This window comes from Hippoglossus hippoglossus, chromosome 9 (genome assembly GCF_009819705.1).
Source record: "Hippoglossus hippoglossus isolate fHipHip1 chromosome 9, fHipHip1.pri, whole genome shotgun sequence".
Taxonomy (NCBI): Eukaryota; Metazoa; Chordata; class Actinopteri; order Pleuronectiformes; family Pleuronectidae; genus Hippoglossus; species Hippoglossus hippoglossus.
The window spans coordinates 26590558-26609031 of record NC_047159.1 but is presented as its reverse complement, the minus strand read 5'-3'; the positions used below and the strand labels follow the sequence as shown (position 1 = coordinate 26609031).

Sequence of the window (18474 nt, the reverse complement as noted above, 5' to 3'; positions counted from 1 at the left end):
TTTCGTGTTGTCGAACTCCTGAGAGAAATATCTGGCTCTTTAGCTGCTAAACGTTTCAATATGTTCGTCAGCTGTTGTTAACTGTGTCCGTCTGCTGCAGCTTGTGGACAGTGGTTTTATCAGAGTGTTTTCATTATGCTCCCCAGCCACTGGTCTGTGTCTATGCCAAGAATGAAGACATTTCATACTGAGCTACTGAGCTGTGCCAAGCTCCTGCCTCCTGAAAAGAGTCAGTCACAGTTTGACACATGCAGAGGGCAGGCGAGCAGGGAGAAAGACACTTCATAGTGCTTTATGTGACAGTTGGATGATGATTTTAATTATTAAGTAATTATAGGTTTGATATTCATACATTTACATGGCACATCATTTACAGCTGCTAAAGCACAGCTACAGTAACTCAGACTAACTTAATGCTGATGGACTTGGCCCAGGTTCAGCTGGGCAGCTCACTTATGCACGACATGGTGTTCTACAACTTTTTGTAGAGAAGGTGTCGACGAGACAGAACTGACGACCATACAATATTGTTGTGAAACATGAAAAACTGTTTTTTCAAAAAGTGACATAATTCAAAAGTCCTGGGGTTGCTGAGGGGGGGGTTAGGGTTCGGGGGATAAGGCCAGGAGCTTAGGGCCCCATTCACCTACTCGTTGTATGATAGCAACTTGTGGTGTGTTCTGAGAGATAATGTGAGGGACCCATCATAGCATCACTGCTGTAGAGTTGTAGCTGATTGGGAATTTGATAACTTTTAGAGTTTGTGCCACTGTGTTGGTCATTTGGTTTTCACATGCACACTTTGAAAAATGATTCCAGAAAAGCAACACAGAGAATAAAAACTAAACAGATAGTATAGGACAGTCTTGGGAATAGGACACAAATATAATGTCTGGGCTGCAGTACTCTTGAAGTGTGTTGCACCAGTCCGTTGTGTGAATGCCTGTGTTGTATACCAGCACCTGTCTATTTCACTGTTGACCTTGTCGAAGTTCTACTACTTGTTGTAAAATCACTGTTTAACCCCATTTACTCAAAACGTTTCAAACGCACCTAAGAAGATCCCAGCTGACCTTGTAGCTTATGTGGAAAATAAACTGTTTCAGACACAAAGTGTGAGTTTCAGTTTAGTTGTTCTTGCACATAAAGTTGCTTGATGGTGTATCAGTACTGAGATGATCTCTCAGCCCTGACTCAGCAGCCAGACCAGCACAGTACTGCTTTCATTATCAAGTGTGCTGAAATGAATACAACATTTTAAAAACAGTGTTGTTTCCCTTGTTCACTGAGATATATTAAAAGTGAGTGTCACTGTATATGAAACTAGGAACAAATTACAAGACCACAGCAGTTTCTCTGGTTTTACTATTATATGCTATATTCTTTAAATTACTGACAATATTTCTCTCAAATTCCAAATTCAACAAACACTGGAATGGCATGTCAGCCTCACAAAGATTCTGTTTAAGACAAATCTGGAGTGGTCTCCTATTTATTTCCTATATTTCCTATATAGTCTGAGTAGTGTAAAAACTTACCTCCAGATTAAGAACTCTATCTCCAGGTTTTTTAATACTGTCTTTTGCCCCCTGAATCCAACTTTGGGTCAGTCCACCAGCTCTAAGAGATGTACCAAAGATAAGACTGTGCACCTACAGGACACACAGACACGCGCACACACACACACACACACACACACACACACACACACACACACACACACACACACACACACACAGGACATGATTATGACATGCAACAAGATTATTACTTTGTGTTAAAAACCATGATACCCATAGCCACCACAGTGTGGCTAACAAAAATACCCACTACTCAGGGAAAAAAATGACCTCATGTTGTTACTACAATAAAAAAAAGTATGTTTCCCATGATACCATGAATTTAGGATTTCAAAAAACTTTTAGATGTTTTCACAGGTTTGACATTTGATTGAATTTTCACAGAAATTTTGCATGTGAAAATCTGGACAGATCCACACATCATAAACTCTTTAAACACATAAATACAACACATTTTGTTTACAGTATTGTTTCGACTTCAAATCACTTGACTTTACATCTTCGAAAATGGGACCTTTCGGGGAGCATTTGAATGCAGAGGAAAATAATGTGCCCTTTTCTCAACTCTCTGTCACGTTTTGTGTGGGTGTTTTCCTGGAACTCTGTGGCTTTGTTTCCTGCCTGCTCTGTATGTTTTGTTTCCGTACAGATTGTTACAAGAAAAGCAAAAAACATGCATTTGTTAAAATTTGATCATATTATGCAAACAATGGCCGACGGCCTGCACTTAAGAAACAGTGGAGCACCTCTTTGACGCTGACTGGAATGTTGAGCAGCAGGCTGCTGGTGGAGTTGGACAGGGAGAGGTTCTTCACCAGGAACTGATGGAAAGCCGACTGATTCTTCAGCACGCTGGCCAGTGTGAAGCCTGCACACCCACATGCACATACATACACACAGAATTATTTCAAAGTGACCTTTCTGTCTGTGGATGCATACTTTATTCACTGAGGTGAGAGCTTTGATCAGCTTCTGGACAAACTACCAGCCGTCAGTCTCAACATTCCAACATAACATTCGTATATATATCCTAGTCGAAATCTAAGATTTAGTCTTTCTGCAGTGTTATCTGTGACATCATATTATAAAGATTATGAAGTCTAAACTGGAGCCATCTCCTTCAAACATCTTTGATCCAGCAAAGGTTTAAGATCAATGTCTAATTTCTGGCCCAAAATGTTTGCCTTTGAAGTAAAATTTAAATAAAAAAGGTTCACATGTTTTCGAACCATATCTTATATAATACTTGTTTCTATAAAGTATACTATAATACCTATTTGTTGCAGTAGTATATGATGATGGTGATGAAAATGGATGTTTTCTATTTGCACTGTTGCTTTCTTTGTCATGTGACACCTTCAACTAAATTTTTTTTAAAAGAAAGAGGAGCACACAGAAAAAGACAAAGAAAAAACAGCACATATTTATTTGTATTATCGTCCACTGTGCTCTCATTTTTTCTGCTTTATTGTGATTCCAAATGAATCATGAAGCCCACGCCGCTTGCATTGTGGTGATGCTGTGATTTTCATAAAAACACACACAGATGCTTTTATCTCTTGGTGGAAGCTGCAGATGGAGAAAATGTATTCTTCACAAAAAGAGGATAGTCTTTGTTTTTTTAACTGATATTCACACTCAAAAAAACTTATAATATACTGTATATAAGTATGTATTGTATTGTTATATGACCTACAGGTTATATAAGAGGTTATACACTTTATATAACCTTGCCATGGCTCTGTGACTGTGCAATGACATTCTGTAGACAACTTGAACACAAGAGCTGTTGATGTCATTTTGATCCTTTATCAGCTTTATTGTTACTGTTGATATTCAAACATCAACACTTTTTGTAACTTACCAATATTTTGATGTGAGAATTACTCAACACAGAATAACCTCATGGGTGTGTCCCTCCGCCAACCAGTCAAGCTGCCATTTGGATCATTGTCTGTCAAGACTCATGTGTAGTGATGACATTGATATATATAATAAAAGTCAGGTCCTAGTGACCTTTGACCTTTGAAAACCAAATTCAAATCAGTTCAGTTCATTGAGTCCTATAATGTGCTGAAGTTGATGACATTTTCCTGAGGTATAGCATTCACAACCATGGGATGGACGTATGAACATGGCACAGAGACTGAGAGACGAATGTCCACTGACTCATCTGCATGGTAAATGACATCGCTTAAAAGGGTTAGGGTTAGGTTTCTGACAATAAAGTGTAATCTAATCTAATCTAATCTAATCTAATCTAATCTAATCTAATCTAATCTAATCGGTATCAGCGAAACTGTTGGCTAGAATGATTCGATATGACAACTTTTCCTTTCCTTATAAACATTCTCTCCAACTGTGTCAGAGAAGATTTAAGTATTTTTTTTATCTAGTCAAATGACTAGACAGACACCTGGAAGATAAAGTGTCATCACACCAACACCTCAGATAAAGAATGGCTGTGTGTGCGACCTTGGCTCTTGTTGAAGTTGTAGTCCGGTGGTAAGGGGGTGGAGCTGAGACTCTCCAGATGCCGCTGCAGGGTCTCCAGCTCCTGACCCAAACCAGGCCGGTCAGACGTGAAGAGTCGATTCTGTTCAACCACTTCACGGATCCGCTCCAGCAGCTGGGTAACACTAAGAGTCATGACAACAGAGACAGAAAATGTTCTCCATCAAAAGAAAAGCTTGACATGTGGAAGTATACCATTTCACCCCTTCTCCCTACCCCTTAGCCCTTCCCCTTTTGCCCGTTCACGCATAGGGGTAGGCTGTCCTGATTCTTGTTGGGATGGAGGAGTAGGGCAAAGTGTTCGAGCTGTACAGCCCTCGAAACTGCGATTTTTCAGACCCACAATTTAAACCAAGGGCTATGAAAGTTTCCCAGAATGCCTTGCGAATCCCCGTCAAGATGGGAGAGAGACCCACAAATGTAGTATTTTCTCCATTAATAAGGATTTCAAAATTGCGAGAATGATTGTAATATATGACTGAAATCATATATTGCAACTGCATTAGCACAGTGAAATTAAATAAAGTCTTGGTCATTAATTGTTTAAGAAATACCAGTCTGTTTTAAATTAAGAAATATCATCTATTTATATTGATGATACTTTTCTTACTGATGAATGTAACTAGTGTATCCATTTTATTTTAATAAGAAACTATTTTCTATTGTCCTGAGTGTTGTTTGTTCAGACTTTGATGTAAATGCGTTTCCAGGAAATTCAAAACTTGGTATGTGTCAGTATCACGTGTGGTCAATATACAAAATCAAGATGCATATGAAAAGTGTTGTGGTACTGAAATAATAAAAGTTGAGTTGGGTTTAGTTTTTTTGTCAAACCACTGGAATGTCTCCAATAAATGAAGGAGTGGATTGACTCTTTCAAACAAAGCTCTCTGATCTCATGGGTTTTCACAGTCTAAATGTCAGATAGAAACGAATCACTCAAGACAAACAACTGCACTTAAAAAACAATTTCTGAGACTTATCAGTGACTACATCTACTCACGTGGAGTTCTTGTACTGCAGGAAACCAAATTCATCCCTTTGCCCATCTGGGCACAGAGACTGCATGATGGGAATGATGCCAGCCGACGTGAGCGGGGCTGCGCTGTAAAAGGCTGGACATGAGGGGGGGGGGGCAAACCCATAGACAAAGGAGGAGGATGGGGCAGGATGGTGGTAAAGAGAATACAGAGGATGAAGATGTAGAAAAAGAGGAGGATGAGGTAGGGAGTTTGTCATGAAAAGAAAATCAGGGGAGCAAAAAGAGACAATGAGAAATGGAAAAGCAGAAGGAGAGACTCGGTGTTAGAGTGGGAAAGGATTAAAAGATGTCAGACACGCCACCTGAAGGGCAGCAGAGCAGCTAATGGTCAGAGAGGCTCCCACATGTCAACGCTGACTACACAGGTCTTTCATCGTGTTGCTGCTCAGAAACGGCCCGTGATATTTTTACTCGTCTGTCCATGAATGCTGACTGGCTCAGGAAAAAAAGGGAACTTCAGCTCTTGATATTCGCGCAATGTTTCCGTGGTTACTGTACGGCTCGGCTTGTGTGTGAGTGTGGGACCTGTGCGGTACATCCACCCACCAAAACACTTCCTATTGTCCTCCAGCTCACTCCCTCTCATCATCCATATCATCCACCTGTCCCTCTCTGATGACAATAATATTATAATTTCATAACGGTTGGAATAATATGTACTTATGTTTTACATGAAGACATTTGTGAAGAATGTGTTTTATATTTTAACTACTTCTTTTTATTATTTCTTATTCATTTGAACGTGGGGGGGGGGAGTTTGTATTTGACAAAATATACTGTCTAGAAATCAGCCTTTCTGGAGTAGTTTGTCTCTCCTCAGTTTGACCTATTGCATGCCCTCTTGACCTATCAGTAGGACAAAGTAAGCCAGTAATGTTACGTTGTTCTGCTACAAAAATGGAGGCCGCTAGCAAGCAAAGGCATCCTGAGCAGACAATTGTGACAGCAGAGCTTCTGAGAAACGGCATGTGGAAGTATTTTGGTTACGGCAAAGTGATGCATCTCTTAGTCTCATGACATTGAAGATAGGGTTTGTCATTTGTTTCTGAATCTTTTTTAATGTTAACTATTGAATTCCTCTTCACGTCCTGAAGGCCATCAATAAATAAAGTTGTATGAATGGAAAACAGTGTCTGTGGTGATAAAGACACTCGGCGTGCCTGTCTGTCACTAACCAACCTGTCTACCTGGGCTCTAACTGTGCATGACTGGTCTTCAGGTGGGGAGACACACACCGCTGAAGCAGAGACAAGTCACAGGAAAGTCGGCATCTAGCAGCTGTCAGTGTGCATTCATGTGTTTTGGGGATGTAGCTTCGACAAGAGGGCTGACAGGGTGGGATGTATCGTTTGCATTGTCTCCAAGTGTAGCCTGCTCTTGCCAGGTCTTCCAGGATTAGCGACCCTAGCTTTAATCAAAATAATTACCTACAGCTTCAACGAGTTTTACAATCCATTATTGTTGCAGTGAAACTCTTCCTCTTATTTTTAACTGCACTAACTCATGAGTGACAAAGCCCTCCCACACTGTATTCTATGTCTGAAAAGGACGTTATGTTCGCTGATATCTGCTGACTGTAAAACACTCGGGACCATCATTACGTGTCAGGGATTTTGGCTGCTGTTATTTTTACATGAACCTGTCCTGTGCGCTGCTGCCAGGACACTGTTTACTTTCCTGATAAGATGAAGTTACACTAAACCTCTGGCCTATACCTCTACATAGCAGACAAAGGAGTGAAATATGTCAGACATGAGGAGCTTGACTACTTCTCAGTAGAAATTAAAGTCAGCGATCTGCATTATTCTAATTAAGCTTTAACTTAATTAATGATTAAGCAGACATTGACATTTGTGTTGTCAAATGTGCACCATATATTTTAGGACATTTATTGACATCCTTTGTATGTATCTTCTACTTGGTAACATATTAAGGTTCATGGCTCATGACTTTAAAGTAAGAATAGAGTGAAGCTGAACTGCCAGCATTTACACTCCTGCTATTTAACCTCAGGAAGTTAGAGAGCCCACAGTCTTTTTAGTTAAATCCAGATTTGCTTAATATGGGTTTAGAATTTATACGCATCACCTTGAATAATACAAAGGTGCTTTGTTGATGGTAAAAGGGTCTAGCAATCAATTATCAAGTGATAATTCACAGTGTCATTTAGTGTCTGAATAATGGAAATGAGTCTGGGAGCAAGTGGAAAATGTAAAAATAAGTCAATTTCTTTAGCTCATTGACGTCTGTCCTCTCTGACCTGCAAGCTGAGAAAAAGGTGTTAACCACATCATCACTCCATTGTTAAGTTAACAGAGACAGCTTTTAGTACACAACCTGATGTATGGAACAAGAATCAGTCAGATGCATCCAACTGACTCTGTAACCCACAAATAATCCAAACACACAAAACCCACAGCACACAGGCAGAGGATGCACATTTAAAGTCACAGGAAGCACAGATGTGTCTTGTATAATTCAGTCACTGCACATAAACAAACTGAAGAGCAAATGTTTAAATCGTTTGTAAACTTCTGAAAGAAATAATCAAACCAAAAGTGTGACAATGGTCGGTCACATAAACATTTATTGTTTCATTGACTTTACTGTGAACACTGTGACTGTGTGTACAGATCAGATTATTTACATCAGTATTCATATAAGTGTGTTCCTCTGTGGTGATGATGGAGCTCAGTCACATAGAGGAACACACTCACAGGGAGAGGTAAATTAATGTAAACACACACACACAAACACACACACACACACACACACACACACACACACACACACACACACACACACACACACACTTTAGTCATTCAGAGGCTCATAAAGGTTGGAAGTTGGAAACATGTGCAAAGAAAAAACATCTATTCAACCAAGAAAGGTCTCTTCCACTAAAGACAATTCAATGAGAATCTACGGTGGCCAGAAGCTATAAATGCACTGTACCATACTGTACGAGTGTCATGCTCATTGTTTGCAGAATTTTATCGTGTGGCAGAGCAAAGTGATTTTTTTCGTAAAGTAGAGGTGCAGTGTTTTACTGATATTTTTGGGCTAATTATCAAAACAGTATTATGCATGACTTAGGCAGTTCCCCAACACGCATACTGTACATTGGGCGGTTGCGGCTCAGGAGGTAGAGAGGTTCGTCCACAGACCAGAAGATCGGTGGTTAGATAATCTTATCAGTTAATCCTACCAGTCTGCATTCTGAAGTGTCCTTAGGCAAGATACTGAACCCCAAATTGCCCCTGACGGCTGTGCTGACAGAGGATCAATGGTGTGTGGTAGAAAAAGTACTGTGTATGGAGTGCTCTACAGTGATATTTGATTCTATCCACCAATTATCCTGGCAGAACAACCAAAACATGCACAGTGCATGTGGAGCAGCCACAAAGCTGCACCATCTTTTTTCATTGTGTTGATATTATTATACAAGGAATCCACTTTGTTATTGCATCCATGACTTTAAGGAAAGAGAACTTTCTCATTCAGAATAACTGGTTCTTCATACAAACAAGATTGTTAATAAAACAGTGGAGTTGTGAATTCAACAAATATCAAAACACAAAAGTATTATGAGCCTCTGAGTGGCTGAAATGTGCAGGTTCTCAGAGATGGTCGTCCATGATATGTAGGAATCAGTAAAAGGCTGCACACAACCACAAAACCAGGAAATTAATCATGTTTTCATGAATGTATCACGTCAGCCACAATCAGGTGTCAGGATAAAATGAGGTGATGGTGACACTTACACACTGGTCCGTCCGACACGTTGAGAACATGCATCATGCAGAGGAGAAAGAAAAACAGAGCCGGAAAGAAAGAACAAAAAAAGGAAGAACAGCAGAGACGAGACAGAGATGAAGTGAAAAAACAAAAGAACAAATAAATTGGGTGCTACAGTGGCTACAAGTGACAAGAAGTGCACTGAGAACAAACTAAAACATTGGAAAAGTCAAAATTAAACTTAAACTAAATAATAAAAGGTGAACTAATGGAGTCACAGTACACAGTGGAAGGCAAATCACATATTTCTAACAGCAGCATATGAACAAAAACCCCTCTCTGTCCAGTGTGTAGGATTGAGCAATAAAATATTATATTTATAATGATATGATTTATTTGAAATCACCTGAAACTAAGAATATTTTTTTTGATTAACTTTCTACAGAGGCTGTACAGAGGGCCTCTCATATATTTATGTCACATTAGGGCCACCATAGGTTCTCTGACATTCTTGGAAGGGGATGGTGTAGTGAGGAGGAACCAGTTGGCTGCAATATGCAATTCCACCACTGGATGCCACTAAATTCTACACACTGAACCTTCAAAATGGAGACAGATTCAGGCAGAAATGAGTCAGCAGAGTAAGGTGGAGTGGAGGACAGAGGACGTCACTCTAACACAAGTGTACGCCTCCACCATCCCTCCCCTCAACCCCTCAGAGATTTTGTGCTGTGTGCACAAGTGGAAGGAGGTACAAATTTAAATAAGGAATGAAATCAGTCTGCGGCACTTTAATGGAAAATGCCTCTAAAACTTTGATGATGCGAGAACTCAGATCTCAGAGCCACGTCAGATTCTCGCACAATGTCACTCAGCTGCCACTGTGGAGATTTTATCAACAACAGGAAACTAAATACTTGTGCAACAATAATAGAAGCATGCTTAAAATGTCAATACATCATTCTACTGAAACACATACCAACTCAGATATGCATTTAAATTAGAATCAAAAATGATCTCTAACATCATTAAAGCAGGAGCGTTGCAGTCTAAATATAAATGAATACGAGTGCTTCTTACAGTATCATCATTTCACAGGTGTTTTCTATGTCGCATGTAACGTTTTCTTACGATTAATTCAAACTCTGACGGCAGCAGAACACATAAAGTTGTATGCTATAAAGTTTCTAGACCCCCTGAATTATTCTATATGTCCATGATGTTGAATAGAGAAGAAGTAAATATGACCCTAACCATCACTCACAGGGACTTAACAGATTAGCCTGTTTGGAATGGGCTGTTTGCTTGTCCTGTGGTGATGCTTGTTGCAGCTTTCCTTCTGAAACTGCAATGGTGACCTGCAGTAATTGAGCTGCAGCGAATAAAGACCTGCTGCAGGACTCACAGAACCCTCAAGCTGCACCACTGCTGCAAAAAGAGCAGTTCACCTGTGTATTCAAAGTTTGATGAAGCACGACTCAGTACTCAGAGCCCAAAACTGGAGAATCTGTTGTCGTTGCCTTTGTCATGAACGCTCTGTTATCGTGATCGACAGAGCACTGGTCACCTTCTTGTACACATTCTATTAACATTTAACTTATGTGCACGTCCAAATTGTACCAAATTTGACATTGCACTTCCTCAGGCCCTCACGCTCAGGCCTCACTGCTCGCATGAAGGAGCGCCACAGTTGTCTGTAATTCACACAGGCAGCGTGTCTGCTGAGGTTCTGCTGCGGAGCTGCTTTGTGAGGTTTCTGGTATAACTACTGTCTTTAATGAAATAAAAGTATTCCACATATTCCACAGGTGAACATTGACACTGTGGTGAAAGATCATTTTCAGTCTATTTTGCTGTGAACCGCATGCGATGCGCAGAGAAACAGGCGAGACCTCGATTGTCTGATAGAGGTTCAGACTTGCTGAAGCCGCGTTGCTCACGCAGGCGTTAACAATATCATATCATCTCATGTGTGAAGGGGGAGAGAAGAACAGTTCTTGAGATAAGCCAGCCACATACAGACAGACAGTTGTGGAATAAGTAGTAGATGTCAGTGCTCTGTTCTATGCAGGGCTCATGGATTGCACAAAAAAAACAGTGCTTATTGATTTGAAACAGTTTTACGAAAGGCTCTGTTGTTTTTCAGCTGACCCTCTAGCACTGGGGACGAGGGGAGTTAATCAGTGAAAAACAGTCTTGGCATAAGTGATGTGGCTCTGGATTGGTTCACCTCCTGTCTCTCTAACAGGTTCTTTCCTTGTTGTGCTTTGAGATGCTTCCTCCTCTCGCGCTCTTCTATTTTGAAGGTTTCACAAGGATCTATTCTTGGTCCCCTCATATCTGATCAGCAAGTGAAACATAGAAAAACCACAGCTGATACAAAACACTGCTGCCAGGCTATCAAAACAATCTAAGAGAAGCAATCACATCACACCCATCCTTCCTGCTCTTCACTGGTTAACTGTGAGTTTTTCAGTTGAATTTAGCGTTTTACAGCCATGTTGTCAAGCCTTGAACTTCAGGCACCAGTTCATATCTGTGATCCACTGTTATTTCTAATCGATTTCAATTGCTCTCCAGATCTCAACTTGTCACTAACGGTGACCAGGCCTTTGTTGTTCAGACCCCTCAACAGTAGAACTTACTGCCTGAGGAGCGAAGACAGACACACTCAGTGTCCTATTTTAAATGTATATTAAAACTCCCTTTCGCCTTATGGCTTTTACTGGGTATTTTTATTGTGAATGTTTTTTAATTGTTTTAGATTCATGTTTTTGGATTATTAGGCTACTTTTATTACTTGTATTTTTCTGTAGAGCTATGTTACTGTGTTTTAAAAGGATGATGTATAACTAAAGAAATTCACATGCTTCTCCTGGGGCAAATCATTTGTAAGGCACAGAAAACACATCTTTTATTTACCACCATGTACAGAAAAGAAAAAGACAAATTTGTTCCAGCCACACTGTTAAATTACCGTCAGTAACAACAGTTTGTGTCACCACAAATAGCAGGGTGTATTCACTAAACCTGCAGATACAAAAGAGCCCAGCTGCGGTTCCTATTTGCATAAAATGTTTGTTTACATGCACATGTGGCAATTAATGGAGCACAAAGAAAAGAAATTTGAGAAGAGAAGACTGTTTCGTAAGTGGAAACATGCATTTATCCCACAAGAAGATGGATGTATGTGGGGAAATATCAGGTAATACCAGTATAGACATCTGTATAAATAAAGCTTTAACAAGGTCAAGGGATCAGAGTGAGGTGTTTTTAAAAATCATTTTAGCGAAAATATCCCAATATGCTTAATAACACTCTGTGAGCCATTCAACAGGCAGGGATATGTGGTGCAATGTTATTAATGTGTCGATCGACTTGAATAACGGGAGCCATCACATTGCCGTCTCCGTCTATGTCCCAATATGTCTGCCTACCTTCCTTGACAGGAATCGCTGGCTTCTTCTGCCTCAGGCCCAGGAGGATGAAGAAGAGGACCAGCGGGATGAAGATCTCAAAGGCCAGGACCCACTGGATGGTAAAAAGACAAAAAGGGGACAATGTTAATTGTGCTGCATTTTCTGTGAAACCTGGCCAACACTAGGTCCAGTTTCAGCTCAGTGATCCTCCTCTATGGTTACCTCACATACTCTCACACTGTCCTTGTCACTTCCCATCTCCCTGCTCGTGGCTCACACTGTGGAATAGATTCAGTTTGCGTACTGTCACACAGAAATCCATTACACCAGGGAGGGAGTGTGAAGGATGTACAATCTGCTGAACATGCACTTTCTGCTTATGGCTGCCACTGACAAAACCTTTCCACTGTGGCAGTCATTTCAAAACATGTGTAGTGTATCATTCGTATGTGTTGCAGCCTATCTATTGTGCACAGTGGACATATGAAGGAAAGACACTCACATAAACTCACACTGATTAGAGTTTATTCCAGTACTGTCTGTCCTACTACACACTCATCCTCACTAAGCAATGATGAGCTGCTGTTTTATACTGTAAAAGTGCCAAGTACATTTACCCTCTAACAAAGTGTTCCTCCTCTGTCTTCACTCTGTTTCCTTTTTTCTTATCTTTCATTAGTTCCCAGTCTGGCAAAAAATACAGTCGGTAGCTAAGAATTCCATTTGCCAGCTTCTCAACTGGACACACAGCAGCAAGCACATTGCCAAAGCTAGCAATTCATAAATCACATTTAGACTGCTCGTGAGGAGAGGAGAGGAGAGGAGAGGAGAGGAGAGGAGAGGAGAGGAGAGGAGAAACAACAGTGTGATGATGAGTATGTCTGGATATAAATGATCAATGACTATGTTCACACAACAGGCCCAAGTGGCCCGAATCTGATTTTTCCTCCCTGTGTGACCCAGATCTGATTGTTCAATGACAGTGTGCACAGCACAAATCACATGAAATCCTTTCTTTTCAAATCAGATTTTGGGCCACTTTCATATGTGCTTCTAAGTCAGATACAAATCAGACTTTTTGAAATGCGACCTCAGTCTCAACAGCCATGTGACCCGTATCCAAATTCAATGCCACTTGTATCCTCATGATTTTGTGCAGGCGAAGGGGCTGGTCGGAGTCACCTGGGGATGACAAACATGGACGACAGCTGCGACAGAGGTAGTCAGTGGAGGGGCAGTGAGGTTTAAGACCTCACTACGGGTGACACTGTACAAACAAAACTTTAGTGATCGTATTGTAACTGGACTGTGTTTGAAAGCATCAAGAGAAAAAGTTTACCGTGAACGCTCAGATCTGTCGCCTCCATGTTTTTTACCGACTTCCTCTCCTTGTTTACCTCTGTACACTGCATGCTGGGTGTAACTTCTTGAGGTTAGTCACATCAGGGCCATGACAAGTTCAGATTGTAGTCTGATACTGGCCACATTTAAAAAAAATTATGTGAACAGCTACATACAAAATTTGGATCTAGAAGAAAATCTAAATTGAGCACGAAGGCTGGCAGTGTGAACATAATGTAACTGCACACTTTTTTATAGTTTGTACTTTTATATTAGACCTAATTTTGTTACGTCTGAAAATGTTGAATACCAAATATTGACTGCTCGAGCATTTTGCTCATTTATGTAAGAATAATTTGTGTGTACAAATGTGAAAAAATATGTGGATGCACCAGTAGGGTGACTCAAATTTCTTAGGGATTCCAGGGCTCATCTGATCCAAAATCTGTAAGGACAGAGATCATTTTATTTGTACACGAGGAGACCAGTGAGTGAGATTAGTGGATTGTAAAATATGTTGGTGTTAATGGTGCCTGCAGCCTCTCCTCCCTGCTCTGCTCTCTGTGACGCTGTTTGACATTCGGCAGGGTTCAGCTCCTCCAAACAGACAAAGCAGGACACAAGAGAGGACACAGAGAGGACACAAAGAAGAACATGGCATCAGGTGAAGTGCAGTGTAATACTCAAGTAGACAGGAACTACATTCTTATTACTGTGCGTGCATGAAAACATTGGCGAGTAAAAGCTAATAGTGTTGAGTGATTTATCATAACACTAATTAAATAGCCATAAACTTGCAGAGCAGCGATATTTCTTTCCATCAAAGCTTGTTATAGGCTAATGGTTAACTGCAATAAACAAGCCACAACTAAAACTGAATGTCGAAGTTTATTCACCACACTATTGAGGAAGTTCCTACCAGCTGTTCCTCCAGTGGAGCCCAGTAGCAAGAGAGAATGAAACAGGGATAGCAACTTACAACTAACTTACAACTAGATTTTATATATAATTACATGGGAAATGTCAGTTAGATGTGTGGTAATTTTGCTGTTGCTACTCTATATTTTATTATATTTAAAATACAACAAATGTTATTCCCGTTCAGGAAATAATTTTGATAAAAAAAAACATTTGTTATAAAGAAATAACCAATAAGTGGATCAGTAAAGTACCAGATGCATGGAAAGTAGAAGAAAGCATGATAAACTCTAAACTTCATCTAATCCTACTTCAGATACTCAACAATCAGGTAGAAGCTTTTCATTTTGAGCCAGCACCAGCTGTCACTAGTTATAAATGGAAATGGCAGGTCAGATGAGTCATATGGGTTGTTTGCATGACTTATTTGATTCTGGATAAAATGCAAATATAAAGCTCAGCCCCGCAGGCTGAAACTGAGTTAGTGGACTCTATGCTGTTTAAAATGGATACATCCTGGTCTTGTGTCTCATCTGACACACATCTTACGTTTCAAAGTTATTTCAGTTTGCCCCTGTACATACCCTGTATTTTTAATGTTAAATATAAGTTTTAAAAAGAAATGAATTAATGTAATTTGTTTAAAAATGAAATAAGCTTTATTTAACTGGGAAGTGCATCGTCCTGACCTGGTCGAGATGGCACACCATTTCAAGCTTAATAAATTATAGAGATAAAGCATTTCAAACTAGAATGGCACTCAGTTGAGTGCATAGGCCCAGCAGTCCCCTTAAGTTCAATCAAGCTACAACAAACTGCACACAATGATTTTTTTTATCTCCTTTAATATCTCTGCCTTTTATTCTTCAGAAATTCATAGAAAAGTGGGAAAACTTTGAAAAAGAGACAAAATCCAGTTTAGAAATACTTTTTGAACTGCAGTTACACAGTTTTTATCAGTGCTTTGAATTCTCCCAGGGAGACAAAATCATCAAGATGTCTAAGAAGCATAGTGCAGAGCAGGTAGCATGCATTTGCAGTAAATAACACCATAGTCTACAACAATTAAGAACATAGCCTGTGCAAGTGTTTTCCTAACTTGACAATAAAAAACAAGCCTATGTCTTCAGATTATTCAGGTTCTCAAAACTAAAGTTGTACGATGACACAGATGAATGTAAACACAGAGTTGAATTGTTTCATTCAAATATTATTTCTAATTTCACCTTGTGGCACTTCATGACCCTTCTGGACTATCATGTAATAATTAAAGCCACAGCTCACATGATTGTGGACTGTTGAAAAGGCAATTTGACCTCAGGTCAACTTCCTGTCCTACTTCTTCTACTGTTAACTCTCAGCTGCAGCCATTGGCCCTCAGTGTTTTTCAAACTGAAAGTGAACGTCTAGCAGCTGCAAGGTAAATGATCTGTATTTACAATATATATGGTAAATGGTCTGCACTCAAAATGCTATTTTGTCATTCACTTATTCTCACTCATTCATACAGTGTATCTATGTGCTGCACTTTCTCTATCACACATCACACACATACTGTCAGCACAGCTGTCAAGGGCAACTGGGGTTTAGTATCTGGCCAAATTAAACTTTGGCACACAGAATAGCAGAGCCTGGGATCAAACCCCCAAACCTTTTGTTTAATGAATGAACTGCTTCACCTACTGAGCCACAGCTGCCAAGGTTTCCCTTTTATCTCTCTCTATAAATTCTAATAACACACTGTATGATGGCAAGGCCACGTAAGGCCACTGAAGCTTCTAACATGGATCATGATGACAAAGTGGGAGTGTGGTCCAGATATTACTCATGTTGTGGGGACCTACATCTATTTACACAGTTATATGTTTTTAGGTTTAAGGTTAGAGTAAGGTTAGGTTACTGTTAGGAAAGAAGTAGTAAAGGTTAATCTCCCAAATATGGCTTATGTGTGTGTAGAGATAAAGTACTTTCAAGAATATCTGCAGATTATTAGAAGTCTGTGAATTGGTTTAGTTTTCTTTTCTATCAGTTATTAAATTATTACACATGTTGTCAGACAGGTCAAGAAATATGAGCAGTCAGACAATCAGACAGATTGAAAACGAACCATCAGTTAGTCTTCCTTATTTGGAGGAGAAGATAAAGGTGAGGAATAAAATCATTTTCTTTTATGAAAATCCCACACAGTTTACTGCCCTACTTCCTGCTTCTGCTTAGACCTGCTGTATTTGCAGTCGTTGTGTGCACATGGTTTTCTTTTGTATACTTAGTTAGTTAGTACTGACACTTTGGTCATGCACTTTGGTCATGTTTATTTTTATGTCCAAATAAACTGCTGTTTTGTGTCTGTCCTGCAGAGGATCTCCAGAAAATTGTGTCTGGACTGTCTCTGCAGTTTACCTTTCACACATGCACAACGCACCAGAGGATTTCCAGCAAAAACAATAGCAACAAATTCTACACCGGATACAGGTGAGGGGTGGTGCAGCAGGCATGATGCAGAATGTAATGTATTAATTCCACTGCAGAGATCACCTGTTTACAGCACATCGACACCGGTGTTGGCTCCTATCACCACAAAAACTCGTCTAAGTATATGGCTCTGCTTTTCATATTTGATTTCTTTTTGTTTTGTGGTCTTCTGCAGAAACTCCAGAGGTTCTCACTTATACATTTGCGTTCACATATTCACCTCCTCCAGAGAAACTGGAGTTCAGTGCATGTCTGAAAGCAGCTTGAGTGACTGACTGCTCTTGTTTCTTGGACCACTGGATTCTGTAGTGATGTCACCACACTCACAAAGTTAAAATAGAGTAAAATAATGTTATTACTGAAAGAAATAATTAAGACTGACAATGTAACAACCTGTAAATATCCTTGAACAAGAATACCCCTCCTCCCCCCCTCCTGACTTGAAACTGGTTTAGAGAACATGCCACACTCATGAGTCATCAGAGCAGTGTGATACAGCACAGTGGTAAAAAGGACATCCTCAAAGAGAGATTTTAAATGATGCCTTAGTCTTTTCAGTTGATTTATGCATCAAAACATATTTTCAGGTCACCAACCGTAGACTGTACATAATGATGGACAACACGTGTCCACTCCCTCCTACTATCCACAAATTAAGCCCAAATATCCTGGATACAAAGGCTGCCATCTGCCACATTTTGAGACCGATTCTGCACAGTAGCAGATGGGAGATGACGTTGTGGTATTAAAGTCAGTCTCAGCTGTCAATCATGATGTTTCACCCCATTTTAAAAAATGGGGTTTAAAAATGTATTCAAACCAAAGTTATGAAAAATGTGAGCACTAGAACACACGAAAAATTATGAGACGTGTACTTTGGCTTTTTATTTTGGTCCATGTTCCATCTGCTAACATGGAGGAGGGAGCGTTTATTTACCTGTACTGCAGCAAACCACCAGGGGGTGAGCAAGACGCTTCGGTTTCACTTTTGGACATCTATCATGTCCTCCATTGAAAGCGACCACCACCAACAACATACACAGTCACCTTATGATCAGATGATGGTTAAAGGTTCAGTGTGTAAGACTTAGTTGAAAGGGATCTATTGGCAGAAATTGAATATAAAATACTCCTAGTGATGTTTTCACTAATGTGTAATCATCAATCAGTACAAATTGTTGTTTTCTTTACCCTCGAATTGGCCCTTCATATTTAAATACTTTAAATAAGGAGCGGGTCCTGTCTACGGAGGCCGCCATGTTTTTTACAGTCGTGTTTGGAAGCAGAGAGTGAGGTGAGGGGTTTTCAGCTGCAACATTCAACTTCACCACTAGATGTCACTAAATGCTAAACACTGAACCTTTAATGAATGGATGTTCTTCTGCTCATGTTCACTGCAGTCCAGTGTTTACTGGTCAAACTTTCATTCCAGTCATTTCAATAATGTCTG

The 18474-nt window shown here is 40.0% G+C and overlaps 1 protein-coding gene across 4 annotated transcripts in view; it reads right to left on the bottom strand.

Moving 5' to 3' along the window:
* Positions 1-18474, bottom strand: part of abca2 (ATP-binding cassette, sub-family A (ABC1), member 2) — a 69238-nt gene that overhangs the window by 33583 nt on the left and 17181 nt on the right. For 2 of the 4 annotated variants that reach the window (XM_034595679.1, XM_034595677.1), the window contains exons 2-7: positions 12312-12405; positions 11542-11544; positions 5098-5209; positions 4056-4219; positions 2327-2448; positions 1539-1652 (exon numbers count right to left, since the gene is read on the bottom strand). In XM_034595679.1, coding sequence (XP_034451570.1) covers positions 1539-1652; positions 2327-2448; positions 4056-4219; positions 5098-5209; positions 11542-11544; positions 12312-12405 — 609 coding nt within the window. Of the gene's footprint in view, positions 1-1538; positions 1653-2326; positions 3139-3359; positions 3775-4055; positions 4220-5097; positions 5210-11541; positions 11545-12311; positions 12406-18474 lie in introns of those variants that run through there. The other 2 variants (XM_034595678.1, XM_034595680.1) reach the window with 2 other exon arrangements.